The sequence below is a fragment of the Camarhynchus parvulus genome, chromosome 4A (assembly GCF_901933205.1).
Source record: "Camarhynchus parvulus chromosome 4A, STF_HiC, whole genome shotgun sequence".
In the NCBI taxonomy this organism is placed as follows: Eukaryota; Metazoa; Chordata; class Aves; order Passeriformes; family Thraupidae; genus Camarhynchus; species Camarhynchus parvulus.
This window is the reverse complement of record NC_044600.1, coordinates 8,892,054-8,918,075: the sequence shown is the minus strand read 5'-3', so window position 1 is coordinate 8,918,075 and position 26,022 is coordinate 8,892,054. Positions and strand designations below refer to the sequence as shown.

Here is a 26,022-nt window from a genome sequence, read left to right as displayed (position 1 = left end):
GTTGAGGGCCTGTTTTTGCTCCTTGGCCATGGACACGGAGATTGCAGATGATTGCTGTCTCCATGGAATAGGGCACAGGCAGCAACAGGCATTGCCACCGGAGCGGGGATCTCGGAGTGCCGAGAAATGCAGCGCTGGGCCGGGGGCGGTGTCGGAGTGGCTGCCGGGGACTGTCACCTGCGCCTCAGGGAGGAGGGGGATGGGGAGAACGGGGCAACAGAGGTGCCAGGGAGATTTTGGAGGCGGACAGAATGTCCTGGAGGAGCTGGATTGGAGGAGGGTGGGAGCTGCTGAAGGCAAAGAGATGGGGAGAGAGGTGGGGAGCTGCTGTGGCCGAGCAGCCTGTGCGGGACGGGACCTCTGCCCTCCGGGAGCCGGGGCGGGAGCTCCGTCCGTCCCTCCCCGAGCCCCTGGGGAAAGGGCTCTGCGCTGCTCCCGGGGGCGGCCCCGGCTCCAGGCAGCCGCTCCGGCCGCAGCCGCTGATCACTGCCCGCTCGCTCGCGGGGAGCCGGGGCGGCCGCGGGCGGAGCGGAGCGAGGCGCAGGCGCGGCGGGGCCGGTGCCGGGGCCGGTGCCGGGGCTGTGCCGCCGCCGTGGCCCGGCGGGCTGCGGCGGGAGCGGCGGCAGCATGCGGCAGTCCCTGACTCAGCAGCGCCCGGCCGGCGTGGCCCTGCCCGACTCCGTGGGTGAGTGCGGCACCGGGGGGATCCCGGGGGACGCGGGGGGTGGCCGCGGGGCCGTGCGGGGCGCCGGGTCCCCGGGGACCCCTCCGGGGCTCCGGCGGCCGGGCCGCCCCGCCGTTCCCCCGGCCGCCCCGCCGTTCCCGCCGGCCCAGCGCGGCTCCGGCCGTGTCCCCGCAGCCCCGGGCGCTGCGGCGGGACCCGCGGCGGGCATCCCGCACGGAGGCGGCCGCGGCCCCGCAGAGCATCCTCCGGCGGCTGCCCCCGTAGCCCCAGCGGGCTCGGGGACCCCCCGTCCCTCCCAGCGATTTCCCTCCCTCCCTCCGGCCCCGAGCCCCGCGGCCCCCGCCCGGGCTAGCCGGGCTCGCAGCCGGAGGCGGGGGGTCACAGCTGCCACCGTGACGCGTTTGTGGCAGAAAAATGGGACGAAAGGAGAGGGGCTGGGGAGAGGGAGGCTCGGTGCCATCTGCCCCCGGCTCTCCCGGGGTGAAAGTTGGAGCTGGCTTCTTCCTTGAGCTGCTACTCTGTGCCTATTCTTCGCTTCTGGCTTTTCCCCCAAAGAACAAGATGGAGAAGTCGGTCGTGTTTCTGTGCCATCTTGTCCATTTTCTTCTAATAATCGGGGGAAAAAAAAAAGTGAATCAAGGGCAGTTCAAAGATATGCATTATTGCAAACTTTTAAAGTAATCTGGAAAAACCTGCTACAGCCTTGTCTTTAGAGTGGCTTATAGGGCAAATATAACAAGAGGATGTTTCTGATGCTTAAAAGAAAAACGATCATTCTAAAACCAGTGCCCGTTTGGAGTGCCATTTTAGCAAAAGCAATAGCAAGGCTATGGATGGCATAAATTTCTTTACAGCTCCCTAACAGAGTTCAGCACAGTGTTTTGGATCACCTTGTCTACTTATGTTGCGGTAAGCACGGCAAGTTTTGGGGTATCTGTTTGGGATAAATCCCAGAGAAAAGGCTATTGCTGTCTCTTAAAAGCAGAGATGGCAAAGCTGCCATAGCTCAGCTTCTGTGCATAAACTATACCAAGCTCAAGAGCACACAGGAAAATGATCTGATGGGGAATACTTTCAGCAGAAATTAACGTTGAGGGAGAGGATTTTGTCAGAGCAGCCCTTCAGCAGCTATTAGAGATATACTGGGTATGAGTCTGTATGCTGAAGCAGCTGCAGGCATCCTTACACAAGTACAAAACCACTTTCTGTCTACATGCATAGCAAGGTGTTTTCTGAGAAGGAAAAAATGTAATGAATATCCCAACATAGAGCTGAAGTGGAGGTAGTCACATTGTCTCCTCAGTTTCACATCTCTTTTCAATATCAAGTTAGAAGATTATGGCTGATTTTGTCTGAACTTGAAATAAAAGTTTTTAAATGTTTTTTTTTTGTAATCTTATGAGGAATATTGAAAAGCTTTGAGAAAATTTCTAGTTGAAACATTACGTTTCTGTTCTCTATTGAATGTTGGTGTGTGCCAGTCCTAAGCTGGGAAACAACATAGAAATTAAGAGTGAAAAACATGATGGTGCTGAAACAACTACAGCATCTGTACATGGTGTTTCAAGACACTCCTTTTAGAGTGGTTTTCGTGGTAACTTTTGGCAGCATTTGTGATGGCAGTGCAGGAGCACTGGCTGGGGTGTGTAAGTGCCCACAGCACCCCCCAGCCCAACCCTGCCCGCTGGAGCTGTGTGAGGAACCCCTGGCTGGGCTTATTTACCCTCTGCTCATTTGCCAGCCAAACCACAGCAGTAATCAGAAGTTTGGTAATTCCAGCAAGATGGATTCATCCTTTCTCGCCGTTCAGAATTGATCTATGTAAGAAACAGCAAATTTTCTCCAGTTTTGGTCCCACTGTTATGGATTTTTTAAGATGTTTATGGGACACTTGCGTTTAAATGGTTACATTGAAACTGAAGTGTGGCACAATGATAGTATTTGTGAGGCAGTACATACAGAATGACTTCATCTCTTAATGATTTTTGAGTGATTTAGAAGCCTAGATTTTCTATTATTAACTTATTTGGCAGATGTAGGAGAGTAACCCCAAATGTGACCTGCAGCAAACAGTCACGTACCTTTATCTCCAGCCCATAAAACATGGCTTGAAAGACTAAGGATCATTGATAAAATATCCAGCCTGAATCTTGGTGTTCTCTAGCAGTTATTTAATTTTTTTTTTTTGTTTGAAATGAGCAACTATCTAGCTATTTATTCCAGCAAAGGACCAGGCAGTTGTCAGGCTCCTTGCTCTTAGGACCAGTGATGTCCCAGTGGTGCAGTCAGACCTGTGCTCTGGAACATGAGCAGAAGGGTTGTGGGTGGAGAGCTTTCCTTGCAGAGACAGCAGGTCAGTCAGAAAAGATGGTGCTTTATTTTATTTTATAAACCTCGCTTGCCTTTCACGTAGGGCAGGCAGGTTGGACTAGATGACCTCCAGTGGTCTTTTCCAACCTTACCCTTCTGTGATTTTGTGCTCTCCTTCTGTTGGGTCTTTAAGCCCCAAGTTTAGCCCTTGTCTGTGATTTCAAGCTCATCAGTGGGTGAAATGATCCAGCCCCGTGCCCATGGCAGCCCAGAGCATGGAGAAGGAGCCCTGCTGCCATCAGCACAGCCCCTGGAGCTGGAGCAGGGATGGGGGAGCAGGGGGGAGCTGCTGTGCAGAGCAGGTGCAGAGCTGTCCCTGTGGAGGAAGGGAGATCCTTTGTAGCAGCCTGTGTGGCTTGGTGTGGCTGCATCATCTTTGGGGTGAAAGGATCTGCTGGGCATAAACACACAGATCCTACAGAAGGGCCTGGGGGCACCTGGGGTGTGCATCTCTGAGACAGAAAGCTGCCCAGCAGGGCCTGGTGTGCTCCTCTTTCTGGAGAGTTTGGACTAGGAGTTTGTGCTTGGTTTGACCAAGTCTTCCCCCAGGGCCTTTCTGTTTTACCTCACTGTGCCCAGGCTGCCAGGGAGATTCCCAAGGCAGTTTGCTTCAGGGAATGCTCTCTGCAGTGGTGAAAGCTGCTCCTTGCCCTTGGGACATGTTCCTGCTCTTCCCTGAAACCCCCAAAGAAGTGCTGGGAGCTGGGAATACCCTTACCTGCTCCCAGCGCCTGCTGGAGAGCCCCAGGCTGTGGGAATGGGACTCAGGGTGGCCCCAGCAGCCCACAGGGATTCAGGCAGGGGCCCCACAATCCATTATCATCCCAGCCATTCTTGCAGGTGCTGGGCTGTATCTACATAATATATGGAATATGATCAAAAGGATTGTTCCACAAAGTGACACAAAGATGGCAAAGCACATGCAGACCAAACACATCCTGAAGATGTTGCTGAGTGTAGTGTCACAGCCAGCTTTCCTCTTGGCTGGTGGAATCACTCTTTTATGTTTATGCTCATTTGGGAGATCTATAAATATAGAAAAGAAAAAAAAACCTCATCATCAGGCAGCTGTAGATGAGTTTTACTAATCCACAAATTCATTATTCAAGCATCTAAAAATACCTGGTCCTTGCTGAAAGTAGAGGAGAAGTGGCTGTTACTGGTGATGTTTTATTTGCATGGAAAACTGTGGATGCCTTATGATTACAGTCAAAATTCCCCTCTCAGAACATGCAGTGGGGTTATTTAGCCTGATGCAAGTAGACAGATCAGAAAGTGTATAAATGTCTAATGTGAATATTTCTCATTAGCTCAATTGCTCCAGGCTAGAGGGGCTGGGAGACTCCAGTATATCTAAATGAGCTTTGCAGAGCTGCAGTTCTTAAGGCTCTCTTCATCTACGTCAGAGCAATGTTAGTGAAGGTGAAAAGTGACAGGCAAACCCAAAAATATTCTCAAGTCAGAAGAAGGGAAATTCACCGTGGCGTCGTTGGCAGTGGGAGGAGAAATTTGTGGCGCTGTGACTCTCCCCAGATGGAATCAGCAAATTCTGTTGTGTGTGTGTGTTTTTAGGGTCGTTCAATAGAAGAAAAAGAAATTCCCTCTACGTAACTGTGACTCTCCTCATTGTGTCAGTGTTAATTCTAACGGTGGGCCTAGCTGCTACAACAAGAACCCAAAATGTGACTGTTGGAGGTTATTACCCAGGGGTTATTGTAAGTATAGAACTCCTAGGTAGGTCTAGAAAACTTATTGCCTACAAAGTCCCTTGTAATGCTGAAAATGTTATAAAGGGTGATTTTGTCCTGAATATTTTGCTCAGCTACTTCATTACCATTTGATTTATTTGTTTTATTATTATTTTGCACCTGCTGCACATTCCCATGCAAAAATCCCATCCAAGTGGCAGCTTCCTCTGAGCTTAGGTAATAACCTGATTTTGAGGTAGTGGGGAGACAGATAAATAGATTTTATGTCAGTTGAAGCAACTTTAGAATTTCTTTGTTTACATAGATCACACTAAGCCCAGGCAGAAGGCAAAGAAGGACCTTACTGCCAAAAGCAGTTGAGAGACCAGGGTTTGAAATACTGGTAACATGAACTTGTGGTCATAAAGTTTACTTGCAGAAGTGTTTAACAAATTGGAATTCCTGGATGAGGAGCTGTGGCAGCTTGCCAGGGGAGCATGTACATCAAAGCCACGAGCACATCCATTTCTTCTTTTTTGTTACCAGCAGCTGAAAATGGGAAAGAAACATCTTTTAGCTTCACATGGCTTAATTTAGAGAAGACCACAGGCGTCCAGCCTTCCTGCCATTAGATGTATGCTCTCTTACAGAAGCATGAGGGGCAGGTATGTCACAACCCTCCTGGCAGGAGCAGAGCTCTAACAGGAGCTGGACAGCAAGTTCTGCTCTGTTCCTGTGCATGTCTGAGGCATGCTGAAAAAGAAGCACTGAACTGCAATCAAATTAGGTGTCTCAGCAGATTAAATGCAGCCAGTAGCCCCAGCTAGAGGCTCCTGGTGTAGCAGCTGTAGGATGCTGTACATTTGATTTGGAGCCTTGAATTTGGAGGCTTGAAACAATTCCAGAAAACCAGGTGGGGACTTGTTCTTGTCTTACTGCTGTATGATTTATTTGCCATGCATTGCTGATCTCAGGGAGGTTTATACTTTCATTGCCCAAGTTCTTCTACAGCTGAAGAAAGCCCCTTTACAGCCATTGCAGTGTGGAACATTGTTATGGATTATGTTGTGCCTCTTTGGTTTAGGGTTTCTGGTTTGTCCCACCATCTCCTGCATTTAGGCCTGATCTCTTTTGAAGAGAAGTATAGAAGGAAGGTGTTGAGAAGGATGACAGACTGGCTCCAGACTCTCCCCACCTACTCTGCACTGTGCCAGCCTGAGTAGAGCCTCGTGCTCCAGAGCAGGTCCTGCAGATGATGCAAATGGGCAGAGTCTGCTGCTCACGTCCCCTTGACATCTCTGAGCTATTTATGGCCCAGGAACGTCAGCATCCCTTTCGCTTTTCTAAGGCTTTGTCTGCTCAAGGAATTAATGAAGTCCTGGGCTTGGGAAGGGCGTTGAGTTTCTTTATTCAGAGGCACCCTGGCAATTTGTGTTTGTCACCAAATTCCCCACCTAGGTTCATTAATCTGCTCTGTGGAAATGTGTGATGACCTCACCTGTCTCGCTGCACAGGGAAACATTGCAGTGTGCTGCTGGGTGCTTCAGAAGGTGCTTAAAATAGCTGATGTTTCATAACAAGCTGGGATTTCTCCCTTTACTGGGGAAAAAGGGCTGGCTGCAGTGAATGAGTGTTCCATGAGTTGTCCTCAAGCAGATAGAGCCAGAAGTCTCTTTGTATGCTGGGTGATTTCTCTGTGTGGAGCAGTTCCATGGCTGGAATCATCTTATGGAACACAGAGTCATAAAGTCACAGGATACTCTGAGCTGGAAGACACCCATCAGAATCATCAAACCCAACTCCAGGACAGCCCCAGGAATCACACCATGTGCTTGAGGGCATTGTCCAAATTCTTCTTGAGCTCAGACATCAGATGTCTCATTGCTGCCATGCCTAAACCACCCTTCTTTCCTCCTTCAGCTTGTGTTTCTTGGGCAAGCACCTCTTGTGTGAGGAGGAAGATGCAAAGATGTTTGCTTCCATGCAGGGGATTATCTTCCCAGGCCTCTGCTTCCAAGGAAGGACAGAATCAGGCATTGGAGACCTTCCACACATCAGTAGGATTATGTTTGGTTGGGTTTTTTGAGGGTTTGAAGTTGGTTTTTCTCTAGCAGCTCAGTTCCTCATTGATAGAACTGGAGAAGCTGAAGCAGAGGGTTCAGAGACATCCTGTAGGGTGCCTTCACCCTCCTCCATGACCACCCACACCTTCTCAGCTGCATCAGGGAATACCTGAGCTGTGTCTGTGTGGGAAATGTCCTCACCTGTGGCTGGGTGACGGAGCTGGGACAGGGGAGCCCAGAGCACAGCAGTGATGTTCAGCAGACAAGAGTAATGCTCGGGTGCAGGAGACAAGGAGCCCTGTGGAAGTGAGACTGTGAGATCTGTGTGTTGTCTCCAAGTTACAGCAGCTGCCAGAATCTGTGTGAATTACTGACCTTTCTTGGGCTTGCACTGGCAAACCTCTTCTGTGATGGTTCCTTGCCAAGGATGTTGGCTTGGGGCTTTACTCTGGAAAAGCACATTCACTTTGTGTCCTGTCCTCCTTTCAGACAGATATCCCAGGGGATCACATCCGCCAGCAAATAAATGATGTAACTGAGGAACATTACTGAGATCTCTTTGTCCAATCCATAGAAGAATGAGTAGTTCTTCCATTAGTGCAATGAGAATTCCTGTTAATGAGGATCCACCAATTTTTTTGGTCTTCACCTGCTGGATGTACAGACTTGCTCTAATTTCTTCTTTTTGAATTATCTTAAATTATCTAAAGCATTTCACTTTTTGTTTTGAGGCTGCTCTGAAACACCATGTGGATATTTCTCTTAAAGCTCAAAGGACACAAAACATTTTTCTTGGGCATTTGCCTTAGGTGCGTGTTACCACACAAGTTCCTTCTGCTAAATATCACCAGATTGAAAATTACACCTGGATCCACATCACTGCTAATACCTGGATGTCCCAAATTTTTTTTTGCTTGGACGTGAACTATAAATCTGTTACTTTAGGAAGGTGGGGGTGTTGTTTGCCTGAGCTAAATAATAAACCCAGAAGCCCTGGCAGGTCAGTGAGGGGCAGTTCAGCAGTGCCCTGGCTCTCTGCCCTGCCTGTCAGTCCCCCCAGTGGTAAGCAAACCCTGGCTTCCCGGTGCCTGGTGTGGGGACAGGGGTCTGCAGGAGCTCAGAGTGCCAGCCAGGCAGTGGGGGAGCAGCAGCCTGATCAGCTGCTCCACTTTAATCCCTGCTGCTCAGCCAGCTGCCCTCCCTGCCTGCAGCACTGCACCAAAGGCTGCTGGGCTCAAGCAGGGCAAGGGAAGGCTGAAGCCCAAGTTTACATCACATCTGTGTCTGCTGATCTCTGCACGTGCCTCTGCCTGTTAGTACTGGATTCATCAAACCTTTGTTTTCTATTCCTGCATCTCAAAGAATTGATTCCAGGTTAGTTGACTCATTTTTGAATCTCTACAGCTTGTCTCATGCCTTGTTTTTCTTCCTGGGGAGCTGGCCAGTTATTGGGCATTCTCACATGGATCTTCACTGGCCCTTGCTCTGTTGTCTGGATTTGCCTCTCCTTAGTATGTCAGATTCAGCTGTAGGACTTTTCCAGTGTTTCTCATTTTGCCAACCCACGGAAATGGGGTTGAATGTGCTCTGCACCAACCAAAGACCTTTCTCAGTGTGACACAATTCTATTTTTGCATCTCCCCTCTTAGTCCATGGTTCCTGCTTGAAGTCCCTGTTTCTGTCCTGGCTGAGGTGTGCTCTGTCCTAGAAAATTCTTCTTAGTGTAGCTTAAGGCTATGGAGAAGGGAGGTGGGGAGTTGCTCTCCTGGCTGACTTCACTGAGCTGAAATGAGTGTTGTGAGTTACAGCAGCCAGAAAAGATGGTACTTTTGCTGCAGTGCCTTATTCTGTTGGGCCAGTGTGAGCTCTTCTGGTAGAACAGCCTGGCTGATGCATCCTCACCCCTGGAAATGAGGGAGGAGTAAGAGAAGACAGAAAACTGCTAAATCTTCCAAAGTATAAATTTCCTTTATTTCATGTTTCACATTGAGGAACTCTGAGCTGAGAGCTGAGGGGGTGGCTCCCAAGCTCAGTGAGGTCACAGAATCCTGGTCCTGGAGGTTTTAGTGCACTGGTGCTGCTAGGTTTGCATCTGGAGGCTCCTGAGTGTTTGTAGGGTTGCTCCAAGACAGCAATGCACATCCTCATCCACCAGCCATTCCTCAGCATCACTGGGGGCATGGAATTCAGAACTCATCCTTTTGGTTTTACACATGCTTTTAGTGTCATATGTGGGCTACACCTGATAGTTCCTGCTAATGAGAGGCTCCACTGATTTCTTGCTGAAGGAAAAGACCTCGCACATCAGCAGAAAGTTCTTTTGCTGCTTCTGGATTTAATTGTATTCTGTCTGTTTGAAAAATATGTTGGGTATCATCCTGAACTAAATGCTAACACTACATTAGTTTTTCAGCTTGGTTTTGGGTCGTTCCTTGGAATAATTGGATCAAACTTGATAGAAAACAAAAGACAAATGGTAAGTTCTTTATAAAAACTTTCCTAAAAATGTCAGTAACCCAAATACTGTGTGTAAAGAGTTTTCCTAACTCTTCCAGGGCAGTGTTGCATGCCTCCTGAGAGCTGGGGATGGTTCCTGGCAGCCCAGGAGCAGCCCCCTGGGCACTCTGCCTCCTGCCTTGCTGGGCTGCAGCCCCCTGGCCGGTGCCAGCCCCAGGCCCTGGCAGTGAGATCCCTCCAGCCTTGCTGCTCTGGGGCTGCAGAGGGCTCAGGGAGCTGGGGCTGTCCCTGCAGCCTGTCCTGCTGCCTGCTGGGGCAGGCCTGGAGGGGGCTCAGGGCTCAGGCTTGCCCTGTGTGCTGCTGACCAAGGCCAAGGCAGGTTCTGCAAAGGCAGAGGGGAGAAATTCCTGCCCAAACCCAGAGTCTGCCTCTGTGCTGCCTTTGCTTTGCACATAGCATCCTGTCTGCATGGAGGAGAGGGTGAGGCAGACCCTGCAGGAGAGGACATTTCCCACAGGCAGACAGGGCGCAGGGGAGGTGGGTTTCCCAGTGGATATTTTTGTTGTTTTCACCCTGGCTCTGCAGGAGGAACATATCCCTGTTCTTTCTGCCCTATCAGGGTTTCAGCCTCTTGCTCATCATGTATTAGCAGCATGTCAGTGTGTGGTTGAGCAATGACCATATTGTGCCAGTCCTGGACTCTTCACAGGAGTGCCCACGAGTGGCAGTGTGGCTCTGACTTGTTTGATTATTCTGAAGAGCCCTGGGTGGCCTGAGCTTATTTTTTTCATCTCTCTGTCATTTTCTGTCCTAAAAAACATTCATGACCCAGCTTTGCAGGGATTGCATCACTGCTGCCTGGGCTGGCAGCGGGCTGTCTCCACTCTGATGGCAGAGAGGACATGCAGTAGCTGTCACTTATTGTCCCTGTGCTTTAGTCACATGTCCTCCTTACCCAGGAGCACTTCACAGCAGCAGCTTTGTCCATTGCATGTTTCCATGATACCACTGGCCGTGGAGGATTTATTTTTTTCAACCTCTCTGCACTTCCCCTGTGTCCTGGTTTGCTAAAAGGCAGCCTTGGTCTGGCTTCTTGTGCAGCTGAAGGCAGAGAAGCCACAAGCAGCTTGTGCAGCTGTGTTCTGGTGCAGGTTCCTGTCTGTGAGGTGACAGAACACCTGTCTGACTCTGGTGAGTGTGAGGAGTGGAGCCAGCCAGTGTGGCTGATGGGGAGAGCTCACCTGCAGGAGCACTTCTCACTCCCCCAGCTGCTGACAGGAGCAGACCTCTCTGGTTTTTCTCTGGTTTTTCCCACTCAGGTGTACTGACTTCCATGCCATGCCCCAGAAGGGAAGGGAGAGCTTTTGTGCCCAAGCAGCTCTGGCACACACCCCGCTGCCCACTCAGCAGCTTCCAAGCCAGGAGTCAGCAGTTCACACACCTTTATGGCACTCATCTGTGCCATGGAAGAGTAAGAACCAGAACCTCACAGCCCATCTGGGGCTGTACCATCACCTAAAGGGAACCTCAGCCCAGGACACTCCTGCTCTACCCAAACCAAGTTTGTCTTTTGCTGGCTGAATGCTGCTGGGTGTGGCTGACTGGAGTTACAGAGTGAGGATCAGTCAATAACATCTCACAGCTCTAGAGAGGGACTTCTGCTTGCTACAGTAAAAGTATTATCAACCCCAAATCAAAAATAATAATCTTGTTAGCAAGTTGAAAACTAAGATTTTTAAAATTAATTTTGCCAACAAAATTGATGCACAAACTCTAGAGATTTATGTCCAAAAGGAGACAGAGGAGTCCTGTAACTTTATTGAATAAAGGGAGAAGCCATGTGTCATTTCTCCTGGGGTCTCTCAAAATTTTTAGGGGACACAGCCTCTTTTTTATCCTCATTTCCCAGCCTCATTTCTCTCTCTCTTTCCCCATTGGCTGAGGTACATGAGAGGTGTAGACTTCCCAAAACACCTAATACCCCCTTCTAATGTATACACACCCTGTTTTTCTTTTTCCTTGCGTTTCTGTTCTTTCTCTCTAAATCCAGAGATTTAGCACAGTCTCCAGTGAGTAACAGTCTGCGTCAATTAGTGGAATTCCTATGGAATTTATGGTTCTCCCCATTGCTTCTTTCTTCTCTCCATATCTGGCCTTATCTACCATCAGGCCCACAGTTTGTTTGTAAAGACATTCTTTCTAAAGACATTTCTTCTTTTTCATTCCTTTCCATTTGTATATTTCTATTTGCTGTTTGATTTTTTCCTCTACCATAAATTCACAGTGTTTGGTTTTCAGGCTTTTCTTTCTACATCTGAGAAGGAGAAAACTGTGTGTAAATAAAGTGAGCATCAGATACTTACCTCTTGGTAGGGCTGTTATGAAAGTATCATTAACTTTGTATTTATTTTAAATCACCATATTAGCAGCTCCTGTCTGTGAGTAGAGATGACTGACAAATTCCCTAATTGTATATATTTAGTGTTTGGCTCACTTCCCATCTCCAAGGCTCATGCTATTTAGGGCAAATATCCTCTTTCATGTGTGTATGAAACAAAAGACAGTAAACCCCATGTTTTCCACCAAAAGTGAACTTTCTGTGCTTGTGTGGTTTCCCTGGTTTTGTAGTGAGACAGTGTGACCTTGTAATGGATGGTGTGAGTTGGGAGCCAGGCATGCCAAGGGTGGGGCTGAGTGGGGAAGAAATGCAGGAGTTTGCAGCTGACAGAAACAGGGTCACTGTAGGATCTGGTCCTGGAAAACTTGTCACCTGCTGCCATCTGCAAGTACTTTGTGGCACAGCATCTAATATTGTAGTGGTAGCCTGTTGTGGCCATGGCACCTTCATGTGGTCCCTGGGATCCTTCCACAGCCTGCTCTCTCTGCTGCTGCAGGTCCAGTGAATGCTGTGCCTTGAATGCTTGCCTCATCTAGAAAACCATTTTATTTTCTCTCATTTTTAAATAAGCCATTTCCACTGCCCCAAGTGAGCCCTCTGGCACCTCCAGTCATTGTTCAAGCTGATCTGGTCTGTACACGAGGATACTGGAACAAAATCTGTTTTTACCTAGGGAGATGTAGATAACAGTGTGATTAACCTAAAAATCCTGATGTACTTTAAAAACACAGATAGAATCCTTCTGGATTGTATTTGTCTGGGGGGTTGGCTTGTTTTTCTGAGAGCTGGATCCTTGGGCAGTGGCAGCAGCCAAGGTTTTCAAGCAAACTTAGTACCTGGATCTTTAAAACAAACATCCCCAAGTCAGGAGACCCGAGGTGCTGGCCAGGATAACTGTTAGCTTTGTATTTGGGGTGTAGAGATTTTGACTATTGCTTACAGCTCCCCCATGACCAGAGTCACCTTTGTACTCATGGAGAAACAGTTCTTACAGCTGCCAGCAGCTGACACTTGAAGATTTCAGTCACCAGAGTTGGAAAACCACCGCGGAGCTTCCCATTCTTTACACTGAAATACTGTCAACAGATTGAAATAACATATTTCAATATATGTGAAGTAATATTGAAAGCTGTTCCCCAGGCTGCATTTGGTGACCCTGGCTGTCTGAATGCTGTGCATGCCCTCCCCCTGCAGCCCTGCTGATACCCCCAGTGTGCTTTGGCAGGTCGGACTGGGGTCAGTGTTGGGAGCTCTGTGTGAGGAGCTGCTCAGGAGCCCAGGGGCAGCAGCTGAGCTGAGCCCAGGTGTGGCAGGGGCTGTGTCAGCTCTGGTGCACTTCATCATCAGATCTTCATCAGCATTCCCCCAGCTGAGCAGGGCTCTTATCAGAGGTGGTGTTTGAAGTGGTATAGTGAGGATAGACATTGTTTCTTGTACCTGGATTGGAGATTATTTCTGCTTTACCTGCTGAATGCTTTCACCCTAATTTTAAGAACAGACAGGATGGGGCCAGTGGAAAAGGGTCATGCCTGTGTGACTGCCCTTCTCAAGCTGCAGATGGAGGGAAGTCTCTCTCTAGTGGGAGCTGGATGGACTGTGCTTGGCACAGCCTGGCACCAGGAGCCCAGCCAGGCTGCTGTGAGGGTGTGCAGCACCCATGGCATGGGCTGGGCACTGCCCTCTGCTCTCATGGCTGTGTGCTTGTGCCTGCATCCCGGTGCTGCTCCCTGAGGGCGCAGTCCCAGCAGAGAGGTTCACACTCTCCTGCATCCTCACAGCTCAGATGTGCTCACAGGAGCTCCTCCCCACAGCACTCCAGGGTGAGGAGAGGAGAAATCCTCTGTCTCTCCAGGGGAGAGTTAAGGACAGCAGCAGCCAGGAGAGGAGATGTATCCTCAGCCCAAGTTTAGCCTATTGGAGTCATGAAAAAACCTGCATTACTCTATCAAGTCCCCAGAGAGCCAGTCTGGCACAATGTTCCTACTGCTGCCAGAGCAGACACACAGCCAGTGCCTTCAGCCAGGGCAGGCTGTGCAGCCGGGCCAGCATCTGGGTCACTGATTGCTCCAGGGCTTATGGACTGCGCCTTGCACATCCCTGTGCAGAGGGCCCTGATCACTGAGGGAGAGGCAGGTGATACTTTGCTTTGTTTTCCTTTCTCAGCTGGTTGCATCGATCGTCTTCATCAGCTTTGGTGTGATCGCCGCGTTCTGCTGTGCCATTGTGGACGGCGTCTTTGCTGCCAGACACATCGTAAGTGCTGCCAGGGAAACACAGTCCTGCAGTGCTTGCGCTCTGAGAAAACAACTGATGGGTCTGCAAGCCTCTATCAGCCCACATCAAACCCTGTAAATATGTATCGTGTGCTGAATGCTGCTTTAAATCACAAGCTTTAGAAAAATTGTATCATTTTTTAAAAAATATTTTAAATGAGTGGAAAGCGCTAAGATCTTAAAGCTTTGCTTTGGGGATATTTTTGGCTTTATGTGTTTATTGAGTATGAGAACACTTAAGATGTAATGTGAATTACAGCTACTGCCAAGGGACAAGATATGAGCAGTAGCATCTATTTTGTTTTAAATGTTGGCAGAGCTGGTTCTTAATGCAGAGGGAATCACTGGATGCTGGAGTAGAATGAAGCAATTTGATACGAAGCTCACTGAAACATTCCAGTATAAACAGGAAACACTTGCAGTAGGTTCTCAGCTTCCATTTGGTGACTTAAAAAATTATGAGATACTGCTGTCATGACCAATCACTAGTACAGTGGGATGTGCTGAAGCTTTAGTTATTGTTATAGAAATAAAAAGACACAATTCAATTTCAGCTTTTTGATTGAAATTTGTAGCTGCAAACAGTTTTTTTGTCCTGCAACTCTGCAGTTTGAGGACTTTTTTTGAAATTTTTGGTAAAAAGGGATTAAAAAGACACATTTGGAGTTTATTTGTATCAGAACAGAAAGGAATTTCAGAAGGTCAGAATTACCCATGAGATGGAAACTCCCTGTGTCAGCTGGCTGGTCATGCTCCTTGTGAAGCTGGCTCTTCTTTCCTGCCCCTGAGTATTCCAGTGGTGGAAGGCGGTCGGATGGCAGGATTTGCTGGCAGAGCAAAGGGCAGCTGCTCTCACGTGTGTGATGGGTGTCTGTCTGTCTGTCTGGATGAAACCAGCAAGTCTGGGCCACCTCTGACCCCCTTTGGGAGGGTGTGACCTCATGGGTTGGGTTGTGGCATGAGCTGGCAGCTCCTCCCGGCTGGCTCTGGGGGTGGCTGAGGCACCCAGAGCTGAGCAGCTGTGATGACAGAGAGAGGCTTTGGTTTCTGCCTCTTGATGAACTGGTGGGCTTTTGGCCTTACTTTACCACCTGACAGTCCTAAAATGTCACCACCTTGCTGGAAACCTGCTCCTGCCATGCCAGCCCGAGGGATTGTTCCTGTTGCCAGCTGCTGCCACTGCCCTGCCAGCCCGAGCTTTGGCTCAGACACCTGGAGAGCCAGTCTGGCTGCTCCTGGGAAGGGCTCGCTGGTGTGGATACAGGTCTGGCATTGCTTTCCATGAGGCTTTGCCTTGGAGATAAAGCTGCCACACAGGGAGGCATTAATGCATGTTTGCAGGCTGGAATGTTGATGATCCACCAGAGCCTTCCCACAGGACACTGAAGAGCACAGGAAGGACAAATTTGTGAACAATTAATGAAAAATTGCTATGATTCAGCAAGAAGAGCCCTCAGAAATAGGTCAAACAGACCTGGGATGTGTCTGTTCAGGTCAGGATGGCCACTGTCACCCAAAGAGCCCAGCTTAAGAGACTGCTCCTCCCATGCTGGCTGTAACAATTCCATGCCCCGAAGGACCAGGGTTAGACATCACCCAGGGCACTGGGGTGGGGGCTGCAGAGCTCTGGCTGCACTGAGGGGCTGGTGTGAGATCAGGGTCTCTCTAAAGTGTGTTCCCTTCCCCAGCCCCTTTCAGTGGGTTTGGTTTTGCTGAGCCTGGTGCTTTCTCTCTGCAGGACCTGCGGCCGCTGTACGCGGGGCGCTGTCAGTACTACTCCAAGAGCACCACCCCACCTGAGGTGAGAGCAGCTCCTGCTGAGCCCTGCCAAGGGCCCAGCTGCTTGGAGCAGGGGCAGGAACCTGCTCCAGTGTCCTGGAGGGGGTGGGAGGCTGGGCCTGGGGTGGGAGCAGGGTGCTGGAGCACTCAGGAGGGGGGTTTTCCATGTGCTGCCTCAGTAGTGACAGAGCAGATGGAGAGAAGGGGATGTAGGATAGGAAAATTCACCAGTTTCTCTAGGTCTTCAGCTGTGCACTCATAGGAGCTGGGTGGTGGGTTAAGGTTTGAGACAGCAATAATCTCCGTGTATATGAGCAAGAAGTACCAGCCTCTGCACCTCTCCTGTTGTCTTCTCCAAAGAGAAGCCTGTTGGGGATGGATGATCCTGCCACATACTGGTTGTGTGGATGGATGTCTGTCTGCCTTTGCTGAGCACTGATTGTCTCTTAGAGTTTTCCTCACAATTCCACAGGTAGTTAGGTAGTTCTGAATAACCATTATATACTAAATTAGAAGACCTGCTGGAGGGTGCAAAGTTAAATGCTACACAGCAGTGTGGGGAGTGGTCCGTGCTCTTTTCAGGTCCATGTGTGTTACCACCCTCAGGCATGCACAATTAACACTTTGGTCAGTTCTGCACCACTATTGGAATCTGCTCTCAGTGTGGGCCATGCTGTTGACAGCTCTCTGCTCTGCCTTGCCCTGGGGTGAGGTGGGTTAGTTCAGCAAGGCCCTGGCTGCTTGCAGGAGTTGCAGAATCTCCTTCCTCTGCAGGCACGTGCTTGTCTGTGAGCTCCCTGTAGCAAAAGGAAAATGCTCTGCTCCAGCCCTGTGCATCTCTGTTCCCATAGGAGGGCTTTGTGGGAGCAAGATAAGGAAAGAAAAATCTGCCTGGGGCTAACGTGGAGATCATTGAGAATTCTACATGTAGAGCAGGCCAGACAGCAGCAGAAACTGTCTTTGGGGATGGTGTTGTTCTGTGCTTTATGTGGTTTTTTTCTGTATTCACGCAGGCGGTCTGTCACCCACAGCGCCGCGCCCCCTGCACACCGAAAATAAAAACCAACACCTGCTTCTGCTGTGACCTGTACAACTGTGGGAAGTAAGCCAAAAATGCCACTCCTGGCCGTGGGAAGGGGAGCAGTGGTCATGCTCCTTGCCAGTAGCTTGCAGCTCTTTTGGAGGATAGTATCACTTAATGGCAGATGTTGTGGGAAGGGACCTCGAGCTGTGTTTGTTAGCAAGGAGGAGTCCCAGACAAAAGCTAACCAAGTAAAGTGGGTGTGAAAGACACCAAGGCCGTCCCAGCTATGGGTGAGCCCAGCTGGAAAAATGAGAGCACAGGAATTTCCATGACTTTCGTGCTTGGTGTCCTCCTCAGGTTTTCCACTATTGAGTGTTGCTTGTCTTAACACCTTCCTTCTCTGTTGGCACTGGGTTTTGGTTTTTTTCTTTGAGAATATAGAAGATGCAAAAAAACCTGGGACACTGTTCTTCTTTTCCTTGCCACCATTCCATTCCCCACCCTGCTAGCAGAGAGGAGAGTTGGCAGGCTGGTGCCATCTGTGCCTTCATGAACCAGTGTCCTCTCTGCCCAGTGAGTGTCTGTCATGCTCACACGGGGATGGAAGGCGAACCAGCCCTGTGCAGTGAGGCAGAAGGTGGTTCCCAATCGAGAACCACTGCAGAGGATTCACATCACTGAGATCTGGCTACTGTGCCTAAGCCAGCTTAATTTACAGCATGTGCTGCTTATACCTTGTGGAGTATCCAGTGTGTGTTAGCAAGGCATTAATAAATTGATTTTTTTACTGCTGGCTCTTGCCTGGGGCTGTTTCAGGCTTAGCATTTCTCAGAGTACTTAGCTGGGCTGGCCTCCACTTATATCATTGACTGTGGTGCAGGAAGATCGAAAGCTGCTGCTGCGAGAGGGTGGGTGGTTCCCTGTGCTGGGAAGTGTGACCCGGTCCCTGTAGGACTTTGTGTGTGTGAAAGAAGTGTGAAGCTCTTGCTCTCCTTGGGTAGTTTACAGAACACAATCCCTTTTTACTGGCTGAAGGGAGGATACTGATTAGAGAGAGAACTGATTGGAATGGAATGGAATGGAATGGAATGGAATGGAATGGAATGGAATGGAATGGAATGGAATGGAATGGAATGGAAAAGCTTGATACTTTTCTGTATTTCTTTTTCTTTTGGTTTCGTTGATATTTTGGGTTTTTTCCCCCAGTCCCGGTTCTGGAACCCCCCCGACCCATTTTCTCTTCTACTGATGGAAGATATCAGTTGTTGTTATTTTAATCTTGCTTAGTACCACACAAACATCCTGCACTGAGGAGGTGCAGGATGGTGTGTCAGTAAGAGAGGCACGGACACTCCAGACTGGTTAGTGCACATGTAAGGCATGGAAATCACGGCAAACGTGACAGCAATCCTGCATTGTTCCTAATGCTGGGAACCCTGGCTCTGGCAGCAGGACAAGCCCCTTCCTGCTGCTCAGGACGCACAGAATAACACGGGATGTTCTCTGAGGGATCCCGGCTCTCACAATCTCCATAGGAACGAGCACTTGCAAACAGCACACACAGGTTTTATTAGAGGGTCACGGAGTGCTCAGGTTACACAGAGGCTGTGCCAGCCAGCACACGGGTTTCTGTAACCTGTGGTGCCTCGATTCTGCTTGAAATCCTCATCTCCTCATTGTGATGTCTCCCGCAGTGGCCTCCTTAAATGAAATGTGGGAGTAAAAAGGGTAAAGAGGCAGAAGTTGGGTAATCAGCAGAGGAGGGTGACTCTTGTGAAAGGGGCAGTTTCCTGCAGGCCTTGTGGAGTCTGCTGAGGAGCTGAATCTGGGTCTCCTGCTTCTTGACCTTAAATATGAGCCAGTTCTTCCCCCTTTCCTCCAAGCTCTCATGTGCTTTGAGCCTAACCCTGCATGTGAGCTGGGAGATAAGTCATTCATAAGCTCTTGGTGCTGTTTGTCCCTGATAAATATGTTTTCTGAAGGGCTATTTGCTGCAGGCCACTACATCTGATAAGCTGTGCTGAAGGCCAGCCTGTTCCCCACCCGGCAGCCAGAGAGGTCATTCCTGAAGAATTCTGCTGCAAGACTTCAGCCCACGTGCTGCAGGGGTTGCTTTTCCTTTTCCAAAATAATGCCCTAACCAGATTTGACTGAATTTTCTCTCTCTTTTCTGCGTGTGGAAAAGGTTCAGAGTGTGAGCAGAAGGACGAGGTGCCAGGCTGTTGTAGAGCAGTGAGGGGGGCTGGAGCTGGAGCTGGAGCTGGAGCTGGGCTTGGTGGCCAAGCCCTGCGAGCCAGGCAGGAGCTGTGCTGGCCCCTGCATCCCACCCAGCTGCCCCTCCCTGGGGCTCTGGGGAGCAGCCAGCACTGCCTGGGGGCAGCTGCTGCTCCTCGGGCACACTCTGATTTCCCAAGGTAATTCCAGACTGGTTTGTCCTTGGTAAGCCTCCAGGACCTCTGTGGAAATTTCAGATTAAAGAAATAACTGGCAGGTTCAGACACAAAGTCATCTGTTTCAGGACAGAGCAAGTAATTTGTTTCAGAGGTCCCTCTGTGCAGGGAGACTGTGGATGCCACAAGCATGGGATCCAGGAGGCTTTATCCCCATTCCCTCAGTAAGGGCCAGGTTATCACTGAGTTGCAGAATGCATTTTACTGTCCAGCAGTAGTGCTTAGGTTTTATGATATGTGGTGCATTTTTTTAATCATTACTGTTGTTTTTTTCCCTAATCTAGCAGAGTAGAGATTTCTGGAGGGTACTATGAGTACATTGATGTCAGCAGCTGCCAGGACATCATCCACCTTTACCACTTGCTCTGGTCAGCAACAATTCTGAACATAGTGGGGCTGTTCCTTGGGATCATCACAGCAGCAATACTTGGAGGCTTTAAAGACATGGTAAGAGGATATCAATTTCTCAGGGCATTAAAGAAAACAAATCAAGCAAATTGCCTTTAAAAATTATCATGAAAACTATTGGTGTTTCAATGCAAATGATCTATGCATTACATCAGTCAGGGTAGGAAGAAGGGCAAGAAATAACTATAATGAAAAAGTGGAAGTGATTCACTTTTCTGATCTTGTCACCAACTGAGCACAGTTAGAAAATGTTAACAGAACTGTGAGACTGTATTTTCAAAAGGAACCATCAGAGAGGCATTGGCAATACCAGGATGGTTGAAAATAAGCTCTTTCTTTAAAATTTATCTTCCTTTTCATAGTGTTCACATTCTACAAGGAAAAGTGTGGTGGTTGCTCATTAATTGTTGATTTTGTAGTAGCAATCTGAACTTTACAGACTGTTTAGGCAGCGGTGTAAGGATGAAACTCTCCATCTAATTTCATCATGGTGCAGTACCTGAGAGGGTGAAGTGGGGATCAAAATCAAACTTCAGATAATGAAAAAAATACTGTTCTAGTAATGTGACCTTTGAAATACCTTTACTTAACCAGGCTGCCTGTTACCTTCCATACGCTTTTGTTCTAAACAGCACAATGAAGGAATAGAACTGGATGTTCAACACATACATTTGGGGCTTTTTCAGTTGCTTGTGACTAATTTGGAATAACGCAAAAATATTCACACAGAAAAGAGATTTGTTGTCCTGGCTATATGTTTTTCTTACAAAGAAATCTTGGGCCCTGCACTAAGGGTACGTTGTTTCAGAACACTGAACTCTTTTCAAACTCACCAATATCTTCCCAAATAAAACAGGAGACACATTCCCAGCTGTGCATCACAGCCCTTTGAGATTTGAGCCACACCAGAGAGCCTCTGCAAACAAAGATGTATAGAAATGAGCAGCAATGCACAAAATGCACCAAGTAGCAGAGTAATCTGGAAGTAATGAATAATTTCTCCTACTTGTGAAGAAGTAAATCTGTTTTGTGTGAGTACTGGTGTGCACTGGGCTACTGCCAGCTGGTTTGGAATCTGAAACAATCAGTGGCTGTGGAATGAAGTGACCTTGGAGCGTAGCTGCTGCCTGAGAGGGAACTGGATTGCCAGTTGCCAATGCAACAGAGTTGACATCTAAAGACACACAGTGCTCCTTTGAATAATTTCTGCTTTCATTCAGTTCTCAGCTTTCTGTGACTGGGTTTGCAGCCTCAGATTCTCTTCTTTTTGTTTTGACAGACTCCTTCCCTCCCTACGCTGAACTGCAGTGTTGAAAATGCACACCCTTCAGTGACCTACTACTCCAGGCCACAAGTGACATCCTACAACTCCTACTACCACAGCACTCCTCACCTGCCTCCCTACTCTGCTTATGACTTTCAGGTGGGCAACATTACAGGCTGTTTCCTTCTTCAGCAGCAAGGTTCAATCCAGGCAGCCTGCAGGACAATGGGGATCTGTCTTCCTGTCATTCACACAGTTTAATTTTCTTGGTCCTGCAGAAAATACCAAATTTTTCCTACTAGGCATTGGTCCTTGGCAGCGCTCTCTTATTAAGGCAGTGTTTTCCTGAAGGCTGTCCTTGAAGTGAAGGCAAGAGGGAGGACCTGCTGCCTGCCCATCACTTACATTAAAAATAGGCACTGCCTCTGGCACTGCAGTGTTCTGAGGAGAGAGGCGAAGCCAGGTGTTCAGGCACTAGATTTTATTAGGCCAACTGCTGTGTCTGAGAGAAATAGAAGAGCTTTTGGAGACAAGCTATTTGAGCTCCTGAAGACACATGATGCCTGAGAAGCTGATTTATTGTGGTTATTTTCCACATGCTTCAGCTGGCCTAAGAGGGGTCTCTGCAAACATCCCCTCTGCTGTGATGCATCCCTTGCTCTTTGAGCTATGGAGCTGTGCTGTTGGAAATGGGGATTTCATGTAAACCTTGCTGTCAACATCAGCTTTCACTTGTTGAAAGATGAGGACATTTCCTCCTCTGCTCTTCTTGCAGGTGGATGTTACCACAGGGGTGATGTTAATTAACATATCACACAGCCACCACGGCAGGGGGCTTTTTTTTTTATTAACAAGAGTTTAAGATCTTGGTCATCAACAAAGAGGTGTGCTCTGTGATCGCCACCACGTCCCTCATCTGAGCCATGCATTAGAGAAAACTCAGATCTAAACCGTCCTGGGTCTGCTGCTAGTGCCACTGGACAATGCTGTTGTCAGGGCTCCTAAATATAATTGAACACTTAAGTCAGAACTTCTAGGATGTATTTGTGACTCATTTTTGAGATTAATGAAACCTGGGACAGTCACTGGCGCTGTACAACTTCCTGCAGTTACAAAAATGCCAACCTCAGTGCATGCCAAACCAAGCTCTGCTACAAAGTGCTTTTCTCAGTTTCTCAGCAGTTCTAAGCTCTGTCTGACCCAGAGCTTGCCAGTGTGGCAGCCCCAGCACCTGCAGAGAGCTCAGCACGGGTGATTCCCCTGCTTTGTAACTGGAAGTACTGCTGGGCTCTGCTGGCACAGCTCAGCCAGGCAGATCAAAGTGTCTGGGTCTCACTGCTGTGAGCACAGGTGTTGGCTCAGGAGACAGCACAAAAGCTGGGCATAAATTCAACTCATCTAAATGTCATACAGCCAAGTCCCTCTTTAACGTGAAATTCCAAGTCTCAGCCTTGCATATCTTCCAGGGAACCTGTGGCCTGCGTGGGAGCATTAGCTGAGCCTCTGCTGTGCAGACTCCCTTGCCTTGAGCCCCACTCTGCTCCAAGCAGTGACTGAACCACCCTGGCCCCTCTCCCCTGACACCCCACAGCACGTGGAGCAAGCCCTGCCTCTCAAACCCCTTCCAAAGGATGCATTCCCGCTGGTGCAAGAATGCTTCCCACTCATTCCACACATTTTTCACAGGAGAAAAACAACACACCAGAATTCCTAAGGAAGCCTGGGCCCTTGCAGGAACCGGGCTTTAACACACAAATCTAAAATGGCAGACCCAGTTCTCTGGTTTTTGGACCAGCTCATTCACTGTTGCTACTGGCTGGTGTGTGACACCCAAGATTTGAGAGGAATTAATCAGTTTTCAGTTGTCCAGTCTTTGTGAAATGCAGCAGGCACACAGAAGTGATGAGAATTTTTAAAAAAATAGCTTCAATTTTGAATCTAAGGAGCCTCGTTTTTCAAAACTGTTACTTACAAGCTGTCCTTACTCTGAACGCAACAAGTTATCTGAAGTGTTATTTGTGTGTGGTGAACCTTGAAATGTTAATTTTGAACTGTTTGGTAACGAAGTATCCCTTTGATACAGTAATTTCCATTAGGAAATGGTTACATTGCAGCCTTTGCTGTCTCCCTGCAGCATTCCAGCGTGTTTCCAGCCTCCACTCCTTCGGGCCTCTCGGATGACCCCCAGTCCCTGTCACCATCCCCCAGCTATATGTGGGCCTCCAATGCACCCCCTCGTTACTCACCACCCTATTTCCCACCTTTTGAGAAGCCACCACCTTACACGCCATAAAGAATGTGGGAAAGAAGAAAAAAACATATTTGCCATCGAAATAAGTGTGAACATTTTGTATTTGTATTTTACTGTGGGAGGGAGCAGGAGAATCCAGAAGATAATTGCAAATAAAAATATTAGATTAGACTGTCCTTTTTTGCGAGACTTATTTCAGAAGATTTAACCATGGCCTGTGACAAAGGGGAACAGACTTCTGATGTTTTAATGAGCCACTGAGCAGCAGGTGACCTAAATTTCAGCCTCTTTGGTTCATGTAGTCCTTGATTTTTAATCGAGTGATCCAACACAGATGACAGATTCTGGTCTGCCTTACTCCATCTTGTGCCAAGCTGAAGTAAGCGTAGCCAAGATCAGTAGTTGCTAGAGATGATCAGTCTGTTTGAGGGGAGGGTGCTTGCAGACAGCACCACTCAGCACTGGTTTTGTTTGGCCTTTGGGCTCCAGTTGCTGGGATTCTGGCTGGGAGGACACAGGACCTAGCTCACATTCACTTGTTGGCCCAGCACACTGGAAAAATTTTGGGGGGGAACCGTGACAGTGCCTCAAAATGTAACCCCCTTGAGAAGGATAACATCATAGGATAGCCTCATGCATGTGTAGCAAAATAATCAGAATATTGCTTTTTTGAGTGGAGGCAAGCTGTTTTTATTTCAGGTGCTTCTTAAGATAAAAGATGAAATGGAGTTGTCTCTCTGAATTCTGTGGAAGTAATGCTGAAGTCAAACAGTTTGGGTGGTTGCACTGCCTAAATTGTCCTTGTATTCCTATAAAAAACATCAGGAACCGTCTACGAGTCACTGAAACAGTGCAGTAAAAATGTTATTTATTTATTTGTTTACGTTTTCTGTGGTTGGGAATTTCTTTTTAAGCTTGTAACTTTTAACTTTTTTAATGGACTGAATCAGCACCCTGAATAAGCACTGGTTTAGTGGCTGTATTATGGGCTGCACATAAGGAATATCCACGACTAGTTCTCCAAGATATAAGGATATAAGTCTCACACGGATGAAATTCAACACCCTGTAATATAGGACAAAACTGAGGAATTTGCAATTACTGTTGTGACTTTCATTTAATCTTCAGCTGATGACTGTGCTGATTGATCTAGATTCCAGCAGATTTTGCATGCATCTTGCATAACAAAAGGTCAGCTTTGATATGTGACACACTGACCTCTAAAGTGTGGTTCTACTCCAGGAAGTGATTTCAGATGACAGTGTTCAGATCTGACCTGCTCAACCTGAGCGTTCTCAACTGCTCACTTCAGGGATAAAAAACAACATTAACATTTTACTCCTTATTTCCTAAAGATATCATTTCCTTGGCATCAGTTTGTTGACCCTAATCCTCAGTTGCCTTCCTTTACTTGCAACTGATGCAGACTAAAAGTTAAATCTGGCTTTCAGAATCAAAATGGAATACGTGCTGGTGGGTTGGGGGAGAATCCAGTTGGATTTTAAACTGTGGCACCTACTTTTAATCTATAAAAAAAATTCAAATGCTGTCAACATGAAAAACAAACACTGAAGTCTCTGATCTCACTTTTCAAAGTACACCCACACTTTATAATGCTGTTTTTAATCCTATGCATTTGCAAAGCCTTTAGGCTAGACTATGTATTACCTTTATCATTTCCACTGTCAAATACTAATCAGTATATTAGTTCATTAAAGGATGACACTTTATCCAGAAGCAAGTGTGACTTTTCTCCAGTAAGAAGGGAAATAAACAGCTGGAGAAAGGAATGCAGCTCACAGGATTTAAAGCAGTAGTGTATGTAGAATATATCCTGGTGGCATTTTGTTTTACTATAGAATGTTGGAAGTGCAGCTCCTATAAGTTGTGTACTGGAAATAAATTTATATACTGGGGCATCCTCCATTTTATATTACATTTTATTGAATTAAAGAGATATAAAGAGTCTCCTGATAAAGAGATTGTGGGCAATTTCAAAACAGAGAGTACTTCTCTTGATAAAACTCCTCACAAAACTAGAATCAGCAGGGCACATTAATTCAGTATCAGAAAACATTTTATTGCTTTATCTTTGAAATAAAAGCCAACAGTCCTGTCCCACTTCTGACAAACACTGAACCATTTGTGCCTGTCAACTAAATAGGGCTAGAAGGACTAGGGGACACTACAGGACAGGACTGAACATCCTGAAGAGAACATAACTTAGTGGCAGAGAAACAATTAGGAGATGAATTGTGTCATTGGTTTTGAGTTGAAAAATACTAACCTTAGGAAATTATCCAAATTCTCTTTTTTTCCTAAGGAATATTTTAGCGAAAATTACATTGCTGCTTTAAATTCACTATAAAAGGACAAGTACATTTTCACATTTAAAAACTTACTGGAGGTATTTTCTGTTGAACTACCTGTTTCATTCTGCTTGAGTAAAACAAAGCATTTAATGTAACTGCAACATTCTGCACTGTATTTGTCATTTCTTATGAGAATGTCAAGTTTGTGACTCATATGTACCCTTTTATTACTTTGCCAAAGTTAAATAAAATTGTGCGACTTTTGTAAACATTAACCAATTCTATTTTACATTTTAGTAGCCTTCCTGTTTTACAAGCATCTTTAAGGACATTTTTAAAAAGTGAGTAAAATTTACATTTAAAGGAATCAAAGGAAAAAAAAGCCCAACAAACAAACAAACAAACAAAGAAACAAAAAACAAACACAAAACCCATCTCTGTTCTCTGTATTTGAGACATATTTCTACCAAGATTAGTCAAAAACTCCTTAAGTTCTGTTTTTGAAGGTGCTCATGCCCCTGCACTTGATAATTCTGCAGTTTTACCATAACATGGTGCCCTGACCTCAAGCCCTCTAAAATTATTACCGCTGATTTTTCA

The 26,022-nt window shown here is 47.5% G+C and overlaps 1 protein-coding gene across 2 annotated transcripts; it reads left to right on the top strand.

Annotated features, from left to right (window-relative positions):
* Positions 1 to 559: 559 nt before the first annotated feature.
* Positions 560 to 25,688, top strand: TMEM255A (transmembrane protein 255A). Of its 2 annotated transcripts, none has more exons than XM_030967666.1 (9): positions 560 to 685; positions 4,628 to 4,770; positions 9,220 to 9,282; positions 13,825 to 13,914; positions 15,673 to 15,735; positions 16,727 to 16,815; positions 19,475 to 19,634; positions 20,875 to 21,018; positions 22,994 to 25,688. In XM_030967666.1, exons 1-9 carry the CDS (start codon positions 628 to 630, stop codon positions 23,150 to 23,152), a joined length of 969 nt encoding a protein of 322 aa, XP_030823526.1. In that variant the 5' UTR covers positions 560 to 627; the 3' UTR covers positions 23,153 to 25,688. The 2 variants fall into 2 exon arrangements, with proteins under 2 accessions (XP_030823526.1, XP_030823525.1); XM_030967665.1 differs by having other exon boundaries at positions 19,472 to 19,634.
* The last annotated feature ends 334 nt before the right edge of the window (positions 25,689 to 26,022 follow it).